This window comes from Pleurodeles waltl, chromosome 10 (assembly GCF_031143425.1).
Source record: "Pleurodeles waltl isolate 20211129_DDA chromosome 10, aPleWal1.hap1.20221129, whole genome shotgun sequence".
Classification (NCBI taxonomy): Eukaryota; Metazoa; Chordata; class Amphibia; order Caudata; family Salamandridae; genus Pleurodeles; species Pleurodeles waltl.
In genome coordinates this window covers 345,248,408-345,267,643 of record NC_090449.1, presented here as the reverse complement: position 1 = coordinate 345,267,643, position 19,236 = coordinate 345,248,408, and the positions used below count along the sequence as shown (strand labels likewise).

The following is a 19,236-nucleotide window of genomic DNA, read 5'->3' as shown; positions in this document are numbered from 1 at the left end:
TGAGAGAGGTGTGTGTAGTTTTTGTGTGCCAGCTGGAAAAGTCATTTGTGATTAATGAGACAATCTTCTGGCTCCAAGGACAGTTTCCTAATAAGCTGCAATCAGTTTTTCATGATAGTATTTATCTTGATCCACATGAAGATGTTAAACATGAGGTTCTTCTGCTAGCTGCAATTGAGTGTCTGTTCTGTAAAGGCTGCCACTATGATTATATTATATAAAACAATAAGAATAGATTTCCTTGATCCGCGTCTAACATAGTTAGCTTGTGACTACAGAGAGCATGGTAAATGGGCAAGGTCATAGTTTCCCGCTGACTCCCCCCACGTAGATCGGTACGGACACTGCTGCAGACCTTTCAGAAACCTCAACTGGGTTATTTGTATACCTAGGGGACTTCAACATAATTCTGAAAGGTAAAGGAATAACACCGAGTATAAAACCAATTATCAAACTACTTAGCAGGAGATGAGCATAAAAGCACTAAAATGTATAAAAGAAAAAAACTAGCACTTTTGACAGAATACTGCATTGCATTAGCTGCTGGTCTGCTAAAATGTACCATAATCCCCCAAATACGAGTGCTCTGCCCAACTAGAAAACTTGTTTTTGGTAATGCTCAAGGCACACCTTACCGATCAAGAACTCCGCTTGGGAACAGCATTGCTTACAGAGTGTTTTTTTTTGTGTTTTTTTTTTAAGAAGTCCCATAAACCACAGTTGGGATGCCCTTTCTATTTTAAGCATCAAACCTTGCCTTATAGTCACTAGCTTATGAATCAAAGATGCATTCTGATCGTGCCCCTTTACTTTCCAGGGATTTAGTAAATTGTCTGATGATTTGTGCAGTCTTGCATATTGAGTAGTCCTGTAATCCTTGTTGAAGTTCAGGATCAATGCAAAATTGATGAGAGAATGATCTGCTTAAAACAAAATAGGGGCAGAGGGCTTGTGATGAAAGAATAACTAAGGAGACCATTTAATTAATTTGAAGCTGAAATCCTTTGCGCTACTACTGGATTCAGTAGGGTTATACAACAGGCGTCACAAATGCACCTTAGTGATTAAAAGAAATCTCTTTTTTTTTTTAACAAACTATTGAGTTTTAGAACATGAAAGAAGACACATGACATATATTGAGTCCTTTGCCATAATGTAAATTTTTAGACATTCAAGTATAAATACATCATAATATTTGTGGCAGGCGATTTGGTTGCTACGTCTCATAATAGGTATTCACATAGATACAGTAGATATACTAAAGCTGTGTACCCCAATATCACTGAGATAATGCAACTCAACCAAATTACACATACCCCCCCAACCCCATCTAGTCTTCTGCCATGTGTGATTCTGAGAAATAGTATTGTTGGGAGGGGGTGGGGCAAGGTCCCTAAGGTGAGGTCAACATGGAGCACATGCCATTTCAAAGACCATAGCAACACCACAAAATAAAATGATTGACGAAGTGCTGAAACTTTTCAAACACCCCCCCCCCAGTCACAGATCTGAGTTTAATCCATGATTATTTTGCTCGCTAAGTCACCCCAATTTAAACCCTGCCATATGCAAATCAGTCTTGACCCTGCTCCCCATGGGAACAGTTCAGCCCTAACTGCCAAGCCAGGTCCTCCCTGCACCAGAAACAAGCATCCTGGGACAGGTTTCGGGGTATCACCACTCAACAGCCAGACTAGCTTGACTCCAGTGCAGCAGCAAGAAAGGGACCCACATCAGAGCATACCCTAGCCACTTAGGCCGCACATAGCAACACCACAAAACACCCAATATGGTTGAATATACCTAGAGATGTTGGTGTGGGTTAAAAGGAGAGAGTTAGACAATCAGTGAGCATAAATGAAGTCCTGGTGCGGCATGAGTTGTCCTTCCACAAACATCTCTCCCATCTTGTGAACCTTGGCAGATTCCCAGGGCTCCAGCCTAAGGGACGTGAGTAAACCCACCGGTGTTGGCAATCCTCATAGTAGTATGTTAAAGGCACAGTTTGAGGGGGCAGTTGTGAACTTAATAGCATGTTTCCAATATCTAAGTGCACTGTCCAGTAGTAATAGTATATTAGAGGGGGGCATGTTGCACCGAGTAATAACAATGTTTGTAGTTTACCCAGTCGCAGCATTCTCAGAGTGAAGCCTATCTCAGTTAAATGAAAGCCCGCTAACCAATAAGACAGCCATTGTAACTGCTCTGCATAACAGTAGGAACAGAAACCTGGGGCTCCCAGGCCTCCCTCATCGGGTGGTAGCTGCAGTTTGGGTATACTCTTCCCATGTCCCATATCAAATCTATGAATAAAGTGCTAAGCAGTCTGAAATAGGCTGAGGGAACTACTATGGGTAAATTAACAAAATAAATATATAATAGTTGGGGTAGCATGATCATTCTGAAAAGTGCCAATTGTCCCGCCACTGAGAGGTGTAAAGTGATCCAAAAAATCGTATTGGTGAATGGAGTGAAGTGATGGTGTTATGTAGGTTACTGTCAAGAAATCTTCTCTTACAAGGAGTAAAAATGAACATTTAAAGTGAAACTTCACCATAGTAGCTTTCACATTCAATAATATTTCAATAGGGATCATAGCCCTTTCTCCTGAATTTTAAATAGAATGGGCAGTAGCCATAGCCTGTGAGTACAAAATGTTGTATCTGTAACCCAAATTCTGCTATCAACCAAGAAGTTACCACCAATTCTACCACACACAGATTTATCACCTCAGAAAATGGCATATCCAACACATAGGTTTAGAGAATTCATGTGGAGAAATCAGAGGATCATCTCTGGAGAGGACTTCTAAAGCAATGTGATGAATCAATATCACAAACAATATTGACTTTGATTATATGTGCATGTATGTGGATGCTGTCACCCACAATTCTCAAAAATACATGAATGAACTCAGTCACCTACAAATGCTTCGAAGTCTTTTTTCCAGGTTAGTAATTGCATAAGTCTACAGTGCCTTTCCAAGAAAAAGATAACTTTCCTAGACTCCAAAGTGAACTCAAGCAACCAAAGAGTGTCAGTTCTATTCAGCCTCAGATGAAGGAAATGGTAAATGTTTGCGCAACAAGTCTCTGCAAGTTTGCAAGAGTAAAGAGGCCAACGCTCTCCAGCTAGACATGTGGAAGTAACTACCACCTACTACCTACTCTAATTTACTAGTTTAAGGCCAATGGAGATAAGCTTATGAATGCAAAGTTTATGGAATAAGCCACAGACCAAAGTATTTACATGCCAGAATGAATGGAGCAGTTGAATTGTTTTCAGATTACAATTGTACAGAGGTGTGCAGATCTAAGAAGAGCAGGTCATAACTTTGCTTAAGAAAGAAGATAAATGGTGATGGAAAAGGATTGTGCGAGATGCCTCAGAGCAGGCTCTTGTGTAGGACCAGTTTTCCAGTACCATGCGACAAACCCCATGGTTAATGCAGCAGGAACCTCCGGAAGTCCCAATAGCTGAACCTCTAGACAGTTAACCATGTATGGCTAGTGTTAAAAATAAGGCAAATGAAAAAGCAAGCATCTAAATCTCCACTTCTCACAGTTGAGACTTCATTACTTAAGATAGGTCATCTGATACTCACTGTGCTGTGCATCATCAGATAGAGCTTAACTAGTCTGAGTCCCTTCTAAGCCCCCCCATGCAATTTTAGGGCATGCCTCAACAACATAATATTAAGCAGAATCCTTGTGCTCGAGGAAGACATTCTGCTTCTTTCTGTCACTCTCCGAGGGTCAGCCTTACAGGCAATATGTCTCCTCTACAGGTGCTCAAAAGAGCCCATTTCAATCCATTTCCTTCATGGGTAGCATCTTTAAGAGCTTACGCCTGTTAAACTGGTTGGAAAGGATGACACCTTCAATTATCACACCAATATACAGACAGAATAAAAGGAAAAAAATTGTTTGAAAAGACCTCAACATTTTAAACAAATGTAAAACATTTAGCAAATAAATTTAACTACCTGTTATGGCACACACAAGTGAAGGGAGTTTTGACCCATCTCTTATGAACTGTTCATAATCTACAAGCAAAACAAATAAAAAATTGCATTTAATTTCATTTATTTGAAGTGCATTTGTTTTTAAAGGCAGACGTGAGTTTCTTTTTTATAAGTATAATCCAACAACATATAAATCACCAAAAAGCTTGAAGGAAGCTGTATTTCTTCGGACTGCAAATAGACAATAAAGTAATTGCCATCATATCAAACAATAATTAATGTTCCTAGAACATAATGCAGAGACTTTAAGTGTGTATTTGTTCACTTCCTTGCACTGAAGACTAGTCCAAATGCAGCGTCTCAAACAATTAGGGATGCCAAAAAATCATTAAGAGCTCCATGTACAAAAAAATGAAATGTTGTGATATGATGTGTCGTCAGGACTTCTTGGGCCCACAGTAATTCTCCATTTTAGCTCTGTTTTATATTTGATATTTTACAGGTTTTAGCTGACATTGCTTTCAGCAATTATATTTTATACACTTTATGCTTTCACAATATTATTCCAAGAATACATTGTACAATGCTGCTTGTTTTTAATGAGACTTTCTCAACATGTAATCTGTGGACTCTGTTCAAGGCTTGGAGCACAATACAAGATATTCTAGTGTTTACATTGCCCGTTCGGACACAGCTTCTAACATCTAGAGTATAACATCTAGGGTACAACTGTAATTCTCTCAGATTGTAGACAGCACTAGGTAAGAAGATATAGATTTAAGATCACCATGGTTGGACTGTTTTTTTCTCTTCACCAATGCTGCTTACAATGCTTTAGTTCATCTTCCTAATTATCGCAGCTTAGTCCCTCTATGCAAGAAAACTATTGCTTCAAGAAATGTCTGAAAATTACTGAAAACCTTTATTTGCATGTTTCTTGTGTTTACCCTAGGCATGCATGAATAAAACGATGAAAGGAGTAAGATCTGTTTCCACGACTTCCTTGGGAGTCAGAGTGTCATGTTGTAGGTTGCTGTAATCTGTTAACCTGGGAAGGATGTAGGGGGGTTTAGGTGAGGCACTGTGAGCTAATTAGAAATTAGCCCAGCAGTTACTGATGGCGTAGGTGGATTCGGTCTTCTCGTCTCTAAATTCTGCCACCCTAATATACAGTCTTAACTTTTAATGGCAACCGTATAACAGACTAAGGGCCTGATTCTAACTTTGGAGGACGGTGTTAAACCGTCTCAAAAGTGGCGGATATACCACCTACCGTATTACGAGTCCATTATATCCTATGGAACTCGTAATACGGTAGGTGGTATATCCGCCACTTTTGGGACGGTTTAACACCGTCCTCCAAAGTTAGAATCAGGCCCTAAATGAGTTAAACAATTCCAAAATATCCTCCAAACAACAGACAGTTGCAAGTAATGTTCTTCTACAATGGGTCCATGGTACACATATTTTAAAGTAGACAGTTTATTACATTATACCTAATGTGAAATACAAAAGACCTCATACATCGGACTGCCTTCAAACACTGTTACTGTCAAATATTATTTATAAAATCATTTTCTCTTACTGCTCTAAAGGCTGGTAGGTTTTCAAAGGCTCTTCCCCCCCCTTTTCACCAAGTCAGTTTATGAATAAAATCTTTGAACTTAAGTTTGGACCAAATGCCGAAATTATGTAATGATTTAACTCCTGTATCCAAATACTCGTCATGGTAAATTCTGCATGGTTAGACACAAAACCTAGTACAAAATCTATATTAACACAAACAATTTTTATTAACAAACACTGACAAGTATCTGAGGTGCATATAACAACTGAAGGTCAAAAACAACAAGTGATGGACGGAATGCTGAACATTGTCAAACATTCACCCCCAGTACAGTGATCTGGGCCTAAATCCATCGTTTTTTTGCTGCCCATGCCATTCCAGTTTGGACCCAGCCATATGCAAATCAGTCTTGACCCTGTTCCCCATGGGAACAGTCCAGCCCGAACTGCTAGGCCAGGTCTTCCCTGGACTGGAAACAAGCATCCTGGGACCGGTTTCGGGGTTTCACCCCTCATCAGCCAGGCTAGCTTGAATCCAGTGGCATGGGAAGCACGGGACCCACGTCTGGGCATACAACAAGTGATGGACGGAATGCTGAACATTGTCAAACATTCACCCCCAGTACAGTGATCTGGGCCTAAATCCATCGTTTTTTTGCTGCCCATGCCATTCCAGTTTGGACCCAGCCATATGCAAATCAGTCTTGACCCTGTTCCCCATGGGAACAGTCCAGCCCGAACTGCTAGGCCAGGTCTTCCCTGGACTGGAAACAAGCATCCTGGGACCGGTTTCGGGGTTTCACCCCTCATCAGCCAGGCTAGCTTGAATCCAGTGGCATGGGAAGCACGGGACCCACGTCTGGGCATACCCTTCCCACTTAGGGCGACAAAGCAAAAACAACAAGTGATGGACGGAATGCTGAACATTGTCAAACATTCACCCCCAGTACAGTGATCTGGGCCTAAATCCATCGTTTTTTTGCTGCCCATGCCATTCCAGTTTGGACCCAACCATATGCAAATCAGTCTTGACCCTGTTCCCCATGGGAACAGTCCAGCCCGAACTGCTAGGCCAGGTCTTCCCTGGACTGGAAACAAGCATCCTGGGACCGGTTTCGGGGTTTCACCCCTCATCAGCCAGGCTAGCTTGAATCCAGTGGCATGGGAAGCACGGGACCCACGTCTGGGCATACCCTTCCCACTTAGGGCGACAAAGCAAAAACAACAAGTGATGGACGGAATGCTGAACATTGTCAAACATTCACCCCCAGTACAGTGATCTGGGCCTAAATCCATCGTTTTTTTGCTGCCCATGCCATTCCAGTTTGGACCCAGCCATATGCAAATCAGTCTTGACCCTGTTCCCCATGGGAACAGTCCAGCCCAAACTGCTAGGCCAGGTCTTCCCTGGACTGGAAACAAGCATCCTGGGACCGGTTTTGGGGTTTCACCCCTCATCAGCCAGGCTAGCTTGAATCCAGTGGCATGGGAAGCACGGGACCCACGTCTGGGCATACCCTTCCCACTTAGGGCGACAAAGCAAAAACAACAAGTGATGGACGGAATGCTGAACATTGTCAAACATTCACCCCCAGTACAGTGATCTGGGCCTAAATCCATCGTTTTTTTGCTGCCCATGCCATTCCAGTTTGGACCCAGCCATATGCAAATCAGTCTTGACCCTGTTCCCCATGGGAACAGTCCAGCCCGAACTGCTAGGCCAGGTCTTCCCTGGACTGGAAACAAGCATCCTGGGACCGGTTTTGGGGTTTCACCCCTCATCAGCCAGGCTAGCTTGAATCCAGTGGCATGGGAAGCACGGGACCCACGTCTGGGCATACCCTTCCCACTTAGGGCGACAAAGCAAAAACAACAAGTGATGGACGGAATGCTGAACATTGTCAAACATTCACCCCCAGTACAGTGATCTGGGCCTAAATCCATCGTTTTTTTGCTGCCCATGCCATTCCAGTTTGGACCCAGCCATATGCAAATCAGTCTTGACCCTGTTCCCCATGGGAACAGTCCAGCCCGAACTGCTAGGCCAGGTCTTCCCTGGACTGGAAACAAGCATCCTGGGACCGGTTTCGGGGTTTCACCCCTCATCAGCCAGGCTAGCTTGAATCCAGTGGCATGGGAAGCACGGGACCCACGTCTGGGCATACCCTTCCCACTTAGGGCGACAAAGCAAAAACAACAAGTGATGGACGGAATGCTGAACATTGTCAAACATTCACCCCCAGCACAGTGATCTGGGCCTAAATCCAACGCGCGTGCCCTAAAACACAACCACACAGTGTACCCACTGAGAAGTCCAAAACAGTCTTCAACATCACAAACAATACTTGGCACATGTCTAATGATAGCTCAACAGTTCTCTACCCTCTGCTGAGGTTCAGCATCATACCCATAGCTTCTCAGGTGACAACTGTGGCAATTACATTTAAACTTAACTGTATCCTTTTCAAAAACAGAAGAATAATCTATTGGTTATGTGCTAAAGATGCTCGGAAACATGGCTATTAAGGTACCTTTCACGAATCTCTCACTTACTTTATACCCGGAGCCCCTTGTACCCAGAATGAAAGAGCCCCATCCCAAAAAAGATCTTGCTATTCGGGGATGGGACTTATCTTTCAAAAACTAGCTGAACTAGGTCCTCGTCTGAGGCATCAATGGCTGCCAGATGACAGGATAACGGGCACCAGCTTTGCTCTGGTGGGTCTTATCTATACTCTGGCCATTTCACACCTTTCCCACCCGTTTCCTTGCTCGGATCTGCTCCTGTCGCTTTATAAGGAGTGGGTGGGGAAAGAGTACAAAGTGTGGGAGTGAACTTGATTGTTTCTCAAAGGTGTATTAAAAGGGCACCTGGGGCAAGTACCCTAAAGTGCTTTATTTTTTTGCCAAGTCTTTTTGCTGGCTGATGGCTCGCAGCCCCCTCTTCCTGTGGTGCATTTTTTCTTTTGTTCCTTTTACCATTGTTAAATCTGTGGAGTTCTTTCGGGGGGGGGGGGGTTGTTCATGTTCGAGCTGCCCAGTGACCTTTCTCTGTCATTTTAGTGGACTTTCAGCTGCTTCTTTTTCAGTGGCTCCACTTACTTCAGGGATGTGGAATTCCTATTGCCCGACGCCCGGGGCATCTTGTTTGGGGTCAAGGGCAACAAGTTTTTATGTTCACTTTGTCCTTGGGACAAGTAGGCCCAACCCTCTGCAGCACAAACCCTTTGGTTGCCTGTTTACAGAGAGTAGAACTCTCTGCAGTTGAGGTAATGTGTTTCCAAAAGATAATGCTGTTCGAACTTGTATTTATGGTTCATTATTTGAAAACCTTCATTATTAGGGTGAGTGCTGTAAATAAATATTTTAAGGTCACACTTCACTACGGACGTTGGTTCCAATACAAAAAAAAAAAACGTTTATAAACATGTTTGAAACGTTTAGGCTATGAGGCTAAGTATAATGCTCCCAGAATGCTCTCTGATTAGATGCAAATGAAGTGTCATGTAGTAAAATGTTTTGATGCATGCTAGTATTTCCCAAAAATATTTCTAATGGAAAATCAGTGTAACCATTTTCAACACGATTATGGGAAGCATGAAAATAAACAAACACTGACAAAGCCAACTGATCTGACATATTTTTATAAGTCTTTTAGTTTCATCAATGCGTGTCTTGTTTTGACATGGCTTTTGTAACACTTTATTGTTGTGGGAGCTACCAGGCCCTCAACATTGTAACAAACACTGGCAAAAAAAAAAAAAAACGTTTTTGAACTCTAAAAGCACACGTTGCCACCAGTGGCATAACAAAGGCCCCGCAGCCGCCCTCCAGGGGGCCCCTTCAGCACAGCACCTGCCCTGAGTGAGTCTGGAGAGGGGGCTCCTCCATGGTCTTTGCAAAGGGGCACCCTCCAGTTTCGTTACGTCACTGATTGCCACTGTTGTTCCTGACACTGAACAAAACTACTTTGTGTGCCAATATGCTCCTTGTGGAAGAGAAGAATGCGATCACTCACAGTAAAGCCAGCCAAAAGAGAGAGAAATAGAAGTTTAATAAAAACAAAATGTCTTTGTTAACACCAGACCTAATTAGGGACCAAGACCCACATGTAGGTAGCTTTTTGCATGTCGCAAACAGCGACTTTCGCTGTTTGCGGCGTGCAAAAAGCACATTGCGATGCACAAACCCAGTTTTGCGATTCGGTAACCTGGTTACCGAATGGCAAAACGGGTTTGCGACTCGCAATTAGGAAGGGGTGTTCCCTTCCTAATTGCGACTTGTAGTGCAATGTAGGATTGTTTTGCGAATGCGGGCGCAAACCAATCGCAGTTTGCACTCATTTCAAATGGGTGCTAACACTTTCACAAAAGGGACCCCTTCCCCATTATGAATGTCACTGTAAACATTTTTTCAGAGCAGGCAGTGGTCCTGCGGACCACTGCCTGCTCTGAAAAAATGAAACGAAAACGTTTCATTTTTCGTTTTTGTAATGCATCTCGTTTTCCTTTAAGGAAAACGGGCTGCATTACAAAAAAAAAAAAAACAGCTTTATTGAAAAGCAGTCACAGACATGGTGGTCTGCTGTCTCCAGCAGGCCACCATCCCTGTGAGGCCGCCATTCGCAAGGGGGTCGCAAATTGCGACCCACCTCATGATTATTCATGAGGTGTGCATTTGCGAAGCCCTTGCGAATCACAGATGGTGTCAGGGACACCATCCTACATTCGGATTTGCGACTCGCAATTTGCGGGTCGCAAATCTGAACCTACCTACATGTGGCCCCAAATTCTTAAAGAAAGTCACAAAAGTGCACCCATGGTATATGTCGTACCCCTATAAAATATTTGTGAACTGTATTTTAGCATGGGTAAATACGCATGTGTAGATTTTCTCATGTGAAAATCTATTGAGCGTTTGCAAGTTCATTTTCCCTCCAGCCACTTTCTTCCCAACCCTGGAAGAAGTTCTAATTCTGCCATTGTCAGGAGTAAATGTCCAACCTTTCTTATTATGGGAAAATATTAGAGAGAAGCTGGTGAAAATCATTAAAACGTGCAGGTTAGTAGGTTTGCAGACTCAAAGGCATTCCAGCCCTGGAACTATTGCTTACTGCTTCCTCCAGCCACAGTATGCAGATCTGCAGAAAGGTGGAAACATAGGGAAATTGCTACAGTAGGGATTGAAACTGCAAGTATTCAAGCCCTACTATGGTAGTAGCCCTGGCATAATCAGAGAGGCTATTATCAGAGCTCTTACATAATGGGATTGCTGCCATAATTTGGCGCCACACTACATGGCACTAAAGGGACAAGTAGATCTTTTTACAGGACAAGTACATTTGAGAAGCAGCCTGTCCCGTGGACAAGTAGATATTTTAATAAATTCCACACCCCTGTACTTAATTGTCTGTAGGATGTCTAACCTCAAATCTTTGCACTCTGTTCAGTGTCAGATTTACAGGGAGCAGATGAGGCCTGGTCCAGCTGAGGTTTAAGGGTGAGATAAAGGGTATTTGGTAGGAACCTGGTTGTTTTTATAGCTCAATGGTGCACTGGCGACACCGTTTTCCAGTAGATTCACTGGTGCTGTGGTTTTCTAAGGCTATTCTTGTGGTGAGTGCTGTGTTATACTCGTGTTCAGCATCTGGCATGGAGCCCTAATTCATATTTCACTGAAGCAGAGCATCGCTTGTGGTACCATCAGAGAGGTGAGAACACAATGGAAGTTGAGGTGCTGACTGAACAAACTGAGCTGTTTAACAAAAACGCAATTGCTCTAGATGTGACTCGGTGCCTTGTCTGACGGTACTGTTGGTTCAAGGAAACACGTGGGTGCTGTAACACTGATATGGGATGGTAAAATGTGTGTGGGGGATTATTTGCACCAATATCTGTTCTGTTCATTAGGTCAGAGCCATATAACACCCACGAGTCAGAGTATTCAGACATACCTTTGAAGTTTTTGTTACCGAGGCCTGCACCTAGAGATTTCAATGTAGCCCTTGTCTTGCGCTGGATGTGGAGACAGGTGTTTCATCACCAGACTTGGGAATGTCCAGGCGTTTGTGCCGGATCTCATGGTCTGGGCATGTTTTCTTGGTTCCAAACAATCATCCATTTCCCAAATGCACCAACAGACTTGAATGCTGCCTTTGCTTCCTACTCAACGTTCAGCTCATTTTTACTGTTGGGTTGGCTGGTCTTCAGGAGGAAAGGATAACGGCCGCTTTCTAATGTCTTGCACTTGTGTGCCCTGTGGTGATTGTGCTGTGGACGATAACTGAAGGCAATGTAATGTCAGATGGTTATTCTTTGGTCTATGGTGGTTAAGTGAATCCAACTGGGATACATCACGTGGATAAGGAAGGGTTCTTATGAGTGGGTGACTGAGAAGACGGTGTAACCTTTTTTGCGATCTGGACCCATGTGTCTGTTGTGGCTTTGGAGGTGGCTTTAGTGTCTGGCACAGGGGGCAGAGGGTCTATATGTCAGAAAACACTACAATTGTACTCTTCTACCCCTACCCCAAACACCAAAGTCTCCACACAGGATATGTGACAAAAATGGGATAGAGAATAAAACAGAGGCTTCAGATACCACTTTTTTGCCTCGTCATTGTGCTGAACAATGACATCTGCAGGTTGAAGTGGATATAAAAAGAGATTTTCAACAATCTGTCGTGAATGTTCACCACCTAACTCTCACAGAGACATACCTTGAAATTATCTCTAGAACCAACTCTGTTCTTGAAATGAAGCAGATCTACCTGTAAAACTGACATGTTGCAAGATAAAAGTAGCCAAAGTGATGCATCTTAAGCTTCCTCTCTATTGATAAGATAACTACATTCAGCTTCAAATGTACGTGCCTTCTCATATGGATAGGCTTAGTTTCGGTTTTGTCAGTAGTGTAATTGGAGAATAATTGACATTGATTCACTCTGTTATTCTAATCTTAAACATACTTGTATAATTTCCTAAATCCCTCTTACATCTTAAATGTCATCACATACACACCAATGATTCTTAATGACAGAATCCTTCATGTTACTTACAAAAATAAAAATAAAAATCAAGTTAGAAAAACAATGCCATCGTCCCATTGAACCACTAAATACGTAAGTTCAAGTAACAGTTTAAAGGTTGTTTCCATTTGACTTGAAGATTCCAGAATGCTTCTCCGAAAACAAGAATGTCTATCAGGAACTCTTAAAGTGGAATATAGTTAATTCAAAACTCGAAGCACAAATCCACAAACCAAAGGTCCTGGCTGCAGCAATAAGAAAGCTAAATTGCCCACTTAAGGGCGTAATGACACGAGGAAAGGTATGCTCATTATGCAAGGTGGCCACTGCCATCTCCAAACCCTGTGAGAGGTCGGATGAATCTCATAACTAGTTTGTTGTTAGGTGGTGTCACTTAAAGGAAACAACAAGTGTGAAGCCTTCCACCAAGCTGCGCCAACACTCGTACATCGCTAGCCTCTTTGTGCAGGTCAACTCAGTATAACACCCTTGCACCTGCCTCGCACCTAACAGTCCTGCCTCCGGACACGGTCACCTAGGAGATGGCTTTTATCTTGGCCTAGGTTTGGGGGTTGGATGTGGGCTCTCGACAAAGCAGGTGTAGTGCTGGCCCATAAAATATTAAAGTAGTTGAGGGATCGTAGATCTAGGATAGGACTAAGGCCTCCATCATTCTTTGGCACCAGAAAGTAGCAGGAATAGTAACCACGGCCCACTTTTGGAGTCTGCATCCTCTCTAAGGCTCCCTTGGCCAAGGGAGCTATAACTTCCTGGTTGAGAAGAGAAAGATGATCCTCAGCCAGCCTTTCGTAAGATGGTGGCAAGGGGGGGAGGGTTGGTCACAAAGGGGAGCGAGTAGCCTCTTCAGACTATCTGCAAAATACACTTGTCCAATGTTATGGCCTGCCAGTGGGGCAGGTAATGGCGAATCCTGTTGCCAACTGGATGTTCAAGTATATGGGCAGATTAGAAGGGTTTGGGGGCTGCAGCTGCTGGGGAGATGGTGGATTGACTCAATCACTGATTGCCCGATCCACTAGGTCAGTGGGTACCGCTCTCTCTACCATGCATGGGCTGTAGAGCATGCGCAGCGTGGTGGCTGGGAGGGTATTGGGGCAGTTGGAAGCCCCTTCCATAGTCTTGAAAGGTGCAGTGTGGTTGGAGTACCACGGAAAAGGCCCAAGGACCTGGCCGTAGCCCAAATGTCCTTAAAGCGCTCTAGCACCAAATCCTCCTTGTGTCCAAAAAGACTGGAGCAATCAAAGGGTATATTCATCAAGGATAATTGACTATCACCCAAAAAGCCAGTGGCCTCAACCAGGCATGATGCCTCAAGGCCACCATTGACTAAACCGCTCTACCCAGTAAATTGGTCGTGTCAAGTCCACAACAGATGGAACTACACTGCATTTCTCACATTGAGAACAGCCTGAGAGAGCATGGACTGGGTCTCCTCCAGAACTGTTGGTAGCACCAGCGCAACCGTGTCCAACACAGCTTGGGAATAGTAGGCCAAACGGTATGCGGTTTTCCAGAACGCATTGTCAGGATGGTGGAGGAAAACATTATCTTCGCCAAAGTGTCCAGCTTCTTGGATTCCCTGTCTGGGGATGAGGTAGTTCTTTGTCTAGGCAACAACAAAGGCTTCCTGAAAGCTTTCTGCGACAGACACTCTTTGGGAAACAATAGCTAGGATGTTATGTTCAGAAAAGTAGGAAAACAAATCTTCCTCGAAGGCCCCTCAGCCGCAAACCATAAAAACTGTGCACTCCCCTTGACAATGCAGTTTAATGTCATGGGTGATTGTTTACTGGTCACAAGCTGTTAGTCTGTTAAATATGTTATGGAGACAGAAATGTGCTGCTCAAAACACAATAACCAGGTCTGCAGGAACCTCCACTGTGGTCATTAAGTTGAAATAGTGCATTGCGTGGTATTGTGTGTCAGGACATGGATTACCTTTCCCTTGATCAAAGTGAGACAGGGCGAAAGGCCAGCCTGCTGGCATTTAGCTCCAGAATATTTAAATTACATGGATGAGTTATTCTCCTGAATAGACCAGAAGCACATAATTTTAGCAGAGGCAGTTAGAGACCAGGAACCAATCTAACTGTGAACCGTATTACAGGTTTGAGTGGGACCACAATGCCTATCAGAGGACTGGACACCAGAACAGGGCCCATGGCATCAGCAGAATAAGAGGCTTCAGGTTAGGAGTGGGGACTGATCGTGGTCTGTAATATACTTCTCTCATTACATATAACATGTATGCATGTCCAAAATCACTGCAATGAAGCAGATTGCTTTTTTAGACATGGGGACATCTTGAAATTTACAGATATATCCAGCCAGCGAAGGTAAAAACAGTTCTTCTGCAGAAAGCTTTCGCAATAGGGAAAATTGTGCATTTTGTACCTTGAGAGGTGTGCTGCCAACACAACAGGAATCATTGTAAACACCACAGGGGTAGATGTCACGCAAAGAATAGAATCGGAAACTGTTGGTGCCAGCTATGAGAACTAAGCATAGGAAACTCTTGGGATTTGGACAGTGGGGCCTAGAAATACATGATTTAGAGGCTGATGCAAATTAACCAGTTGCACTTTGTAAGAGTGTAAAGTATTGTTTATGGAAAATAACTAATGACACGAGTGCAAACGGTGCCACTCCCCCACAACACTTACACCCATCCAGCTACACGCAGTACATCAACCGAACAGGCCAAACACAAGAAATTATAAATAATACATAAACTAATTGTTTTAAAACAGTAATGACGCACACCCAATCTACACTAGCTCGATAAAAGAAAAAACGTGTTTAGTAAATAATAACCAGACCACTACTGGTCTGTTAATACAAATATAAGTGGCTCATCACTGTGAGCAGAACATGATACAGGATGTTTTGTGTATTACATTAAATTTTAAAAAACATAATAAAAAGCTATTTAAAAAAGGGGGGGGGACCAACTTTGTTTTTTTAATTTAAAAAAATCTGTTCCACCGGTGGAGATCTAAAATGGGCTGTAAACTGCCACCATTCTTAGAGACCAGAACACAGCATAAGCAATACCCTTTCCTTCGCTGCACATTTTGTATGTCGCCTTGAGGAATAACTTTCTCTCCTTTAAAACGGAGATAATGTGGACTAGTGAGGATGATCTGGGAGAAGGCTCTAGGATCAGAAGATTGCATTGCAAATCACTTGCAGGATCCACTGTTCAGAGATGACCTGCTGCCACTCCATCAGTAAGTCTGCTTACTTACCTACTTACTCTACACTGACCATCTGGTGAGTATAGCTGGCTAATTCAAGAGGTTTCAAAGGCGGGAGCTAGAAAGGGGTGGTAGATTGTTGCCAGGGTTTTACCATGCAAGGCTTTCCTGCCACTTGAACTGCGGACATACTACTGTTACTGTGAAAGCTGTCATCTAGGCACTGATGGAAAGGTTTTCCGGATAGTTTTAGGCACCTTCACTACAGTAAACAACCATTAGCAAAGCTAATAGTGTTCCCCTATGCGAGATGGATTAGCTTTGGCAGTTTCTTTTAGTTTTGTTTTAGACATGTTGCACAACAGTGCAGGCTGCTGTGCAACATCGCTGAAGTAAAGAAAATAAAACGCTATGACCTGCCCAGGTTGAACCCATCAAAGTACTTTTTATCTTTACTTTAAGCCATTTTGCACAGTAGTGTTGGTTGCTATGCATTATGGCTCAAAGAAAAAGGGAAAAAAAGCACTATGACACAATCAACATTGACATCACAACACTTTATTTTATTTAAATCATGTTGCACAGCAGTATTTGCTGCTGTGCAATATATACAAAAAACACATGGGGCCAGGCAACATGGGGGAAGTGCAGGGGAGAAGAGTGAGAGTAGCAAGAACGGACAGATGGAGGAGGGCGAGGGAAAGCAACATGAGGGATGTCCAAGGGAGGAAGGAGGAAGCAGCAACAACGAACAGTATAACATATAGACTGTAAACACATGCACTGATTTGGGGAAAAATAGTACCTGCAGGAGAGTGCATCCAGTGGAAGGCCATATACAGGAAGCTGTACATGGTCCACGTTCAATGGCAGGGACAACCACTGAAGTCTTGTGAGGAAAGAGGAGGAACTGATCACTAATGAGCAAGGAAACATAGGGGACTTGGAAGTCAACCAATGGTAAGTAATGGGAGGGCTCTAAGCCTGTTTTAAGCTTTTTTTGTTACTGGCAACAAAACTCACCTAGCACACGCAGTCGCAGGTAAAACCTGCAAAGAGCAATACCTAGGGCTCATCAACAGCGAAATAAGTCATAAAAATATAAAACATATGCCCATAGTATTAAAGAGATGTATGTAGCTATTCACACACCTAGAACTGTTCCAATACAAAAACAATAATGAGAAAAACAGGAGCAAAGGTTGAATTAGTAGAGAAAATGAAGAATGTAATGAAAGCCAAGTACATATATAAACCAATCTGGAACATAATACATTCTGTTCTAAGGGCCCTCAATGAAGTGGAAAACAAATAGAAAGCATCTTAAAAAGATTACACCTGTGCTAGTACAAATGTGAACCTTTCCAAATTACACAGACTACACAGGTCCTGGAAGAGTTTTTCACCAGCAATTGCACTCTTTAACCAGTGAAATAAGGGAAATTGCTGCAAGGGGTCGGTACAAAGCCTATTTTAATTGTTTGGTCTACATTTCAGTGCAATATTTCACCACTGTAGGCTAAGTATTCTGGTCCATTTATTTTAGCCCTTTATGTTTGGCGCAGGCATTAAACTTTTTTTGTTTTTATTTTTTTTATTTTGATGAGCAAGCCAAGAACCTGTAATTCTCCATAGTTCAATTAAATTACTTCACCTAACCCATGTGTTCTGTAATACATAAACACTGAAAAGTCATCATCAACTCCTTCCTAACAACTAGTGAATTCCTGCATGGCTTGAAAACATCCTTCATTAAACCAATACTCAACAAACAGGAACTTGACCACTGGTCAATGAATGGACTACCCCAGAAAACTACAGCTCAACACCATAAAGTCCCTTCCTGGGTAAACCTTTAACAAAAGTGGCTTTCCCTCAGGTTTCCTTCTTCATCTAACAACAAAGACTGGTACCTGAGAGACAAGGGTTTCAGACCAAGAAGAAGTATGAAATCAACACTAACCTCTATCTCAGAGCCATCAAGAACTCTACCACTTGACCTCAGGATATGACACTGTTGACCACCAACTATTACCCCTGGTATCTAGGGTACAGTTGAATGGGAGGACTTAAAAGTGGATGTCAAAGGGTTTGAAACTGAAAAAATAAATTTTGTGGGGAAACAACCGGAATGAGAGACGGCCGACCTAGAAAAAAGAAATGGCTGACTTGAGGAATAAATGGATACCTGATTAGGGCCTGATTCAGATCTTGGCGGTAACAGTTCTACCGTCAGTTTTTCGTCAGAAAACCCGTCAGCTGGCTTGGCAGTCTGCCCACCAGATTGAAATGTTGGTGATCCCATAAGCGACAGACTGCCTGAGTCCCACAATTGCACCAGGAAGCTCCACCCGCGTCAGAGACACTGGAAATCGTGACTGGTGGTGGAACTCCAGCCACCCTTACTGCCGACCAGGTTTCGTTGTGCCTTACCGCCAAGACAACTGTGGTGGTCCGACCTCCATAACCGAGTTGGCTGGTTGGAGGGGAAATGAGGTGTTGGTGGAATGGCAATGGATAATAGTGTGTATTTAGTGTATTGTGCAGGTAGATGTAGGAGGCTGGCCTGGCTTATAGTGGGTACCTTGTGGTACTTACACCCTGTGCCAGGTCCAGTTATCCCTTATTAGTAGAATAGAGGTGTTTCTAGCAGCTTAGGCTGATAGAAGGTAGCTATGGCAAAGCAGCTTAGGCTGAACTAGGAGACATGCAAAGCGCCTACTATACCACTTATATCATATAGCACAATATCATAAGAAAACACAATACTCAGAGTTACTAAAAATAAAGGTACTTTTATTTAGTGACAATATGCCAAAAGTATCTCAGAGAATAGCCTCACTTAGGAGGTAAGTAATATACACAAGTTATATGTACACAAACCCAAAACAGGTAAGTAACAGTAAGAAAAGTAGTGCAAACAATGTAGAATCACAATAGGATGCAATAGGTAGACATAGGCCTAGGGGGCAACACAAACCATGGACCCCAGGCCTACGGGAGATTGTAGAGGGTAGCTGGGACTGTGAGAAAACAGTAAGGGTGTCCAAAATACCCCACCCCAAGACCCTGAAAAGTAGGAGTAAAGTTACCCTACTACCCCAGAAAGACACAATAGTCGTGATAGGGGATTCTGCAAGAACTACAAGCACCAGCAAAACACTGAAGACGGATTCCTGGACCTGAGGACCTGTAAAGGAAGGGGACACAGTCTAAGACTCATGAAAGTGTCCGGGGGGGGCAGGTGCCCACTAAACCCCGGATGAAGGTGCAAAAAGGCTGCCTCCGGGTGGAAGAAGCCAAAGATACTGCAACAACGAAAAGGGCTAGGAACTTCTCCTTTGGACGGAAGATGTCCCACAGCGTGCTGGATGTTGCAGAAGTTTCCAGGCAGAAATACCACAAACAAGCCCTTCTAGCTGCAAGGGTTGTGGTTGAGGATTGTGGGTGCTGCTGGGGACC

At 43.2% G+C, this 19,236-nt stretch overlaps 1 protein-coding gene across 3 annotated transcripts in view; it reads right to left on the bottom strand.

Annotated features, from left to right (window-relative positions):
- ALG1 (ALG1 chitobiosyldiphosphodolichol beta-mannosyltransferase) overlaps positions 1 to 19,236 on the bottom strand; it is a 425,029-nt gene that overhangs the window by 187,237 nt on the left and 218,556 nt on the right. For all 3 annotated transcript variants that reach the window (XM_069210576.1, XM_069210579.1, XM_069210577.1), the window contains exon 9: positions 3,986 to 4,045. In XM_069210576.1, the coding sequence (XP_069066677.1) occupies positions 3,986 to 4,045 (60 nt within the window). The remainder of the gene's footprint in view (positions 1 to 3,985; positions 4,046 to 19,236) is intronic.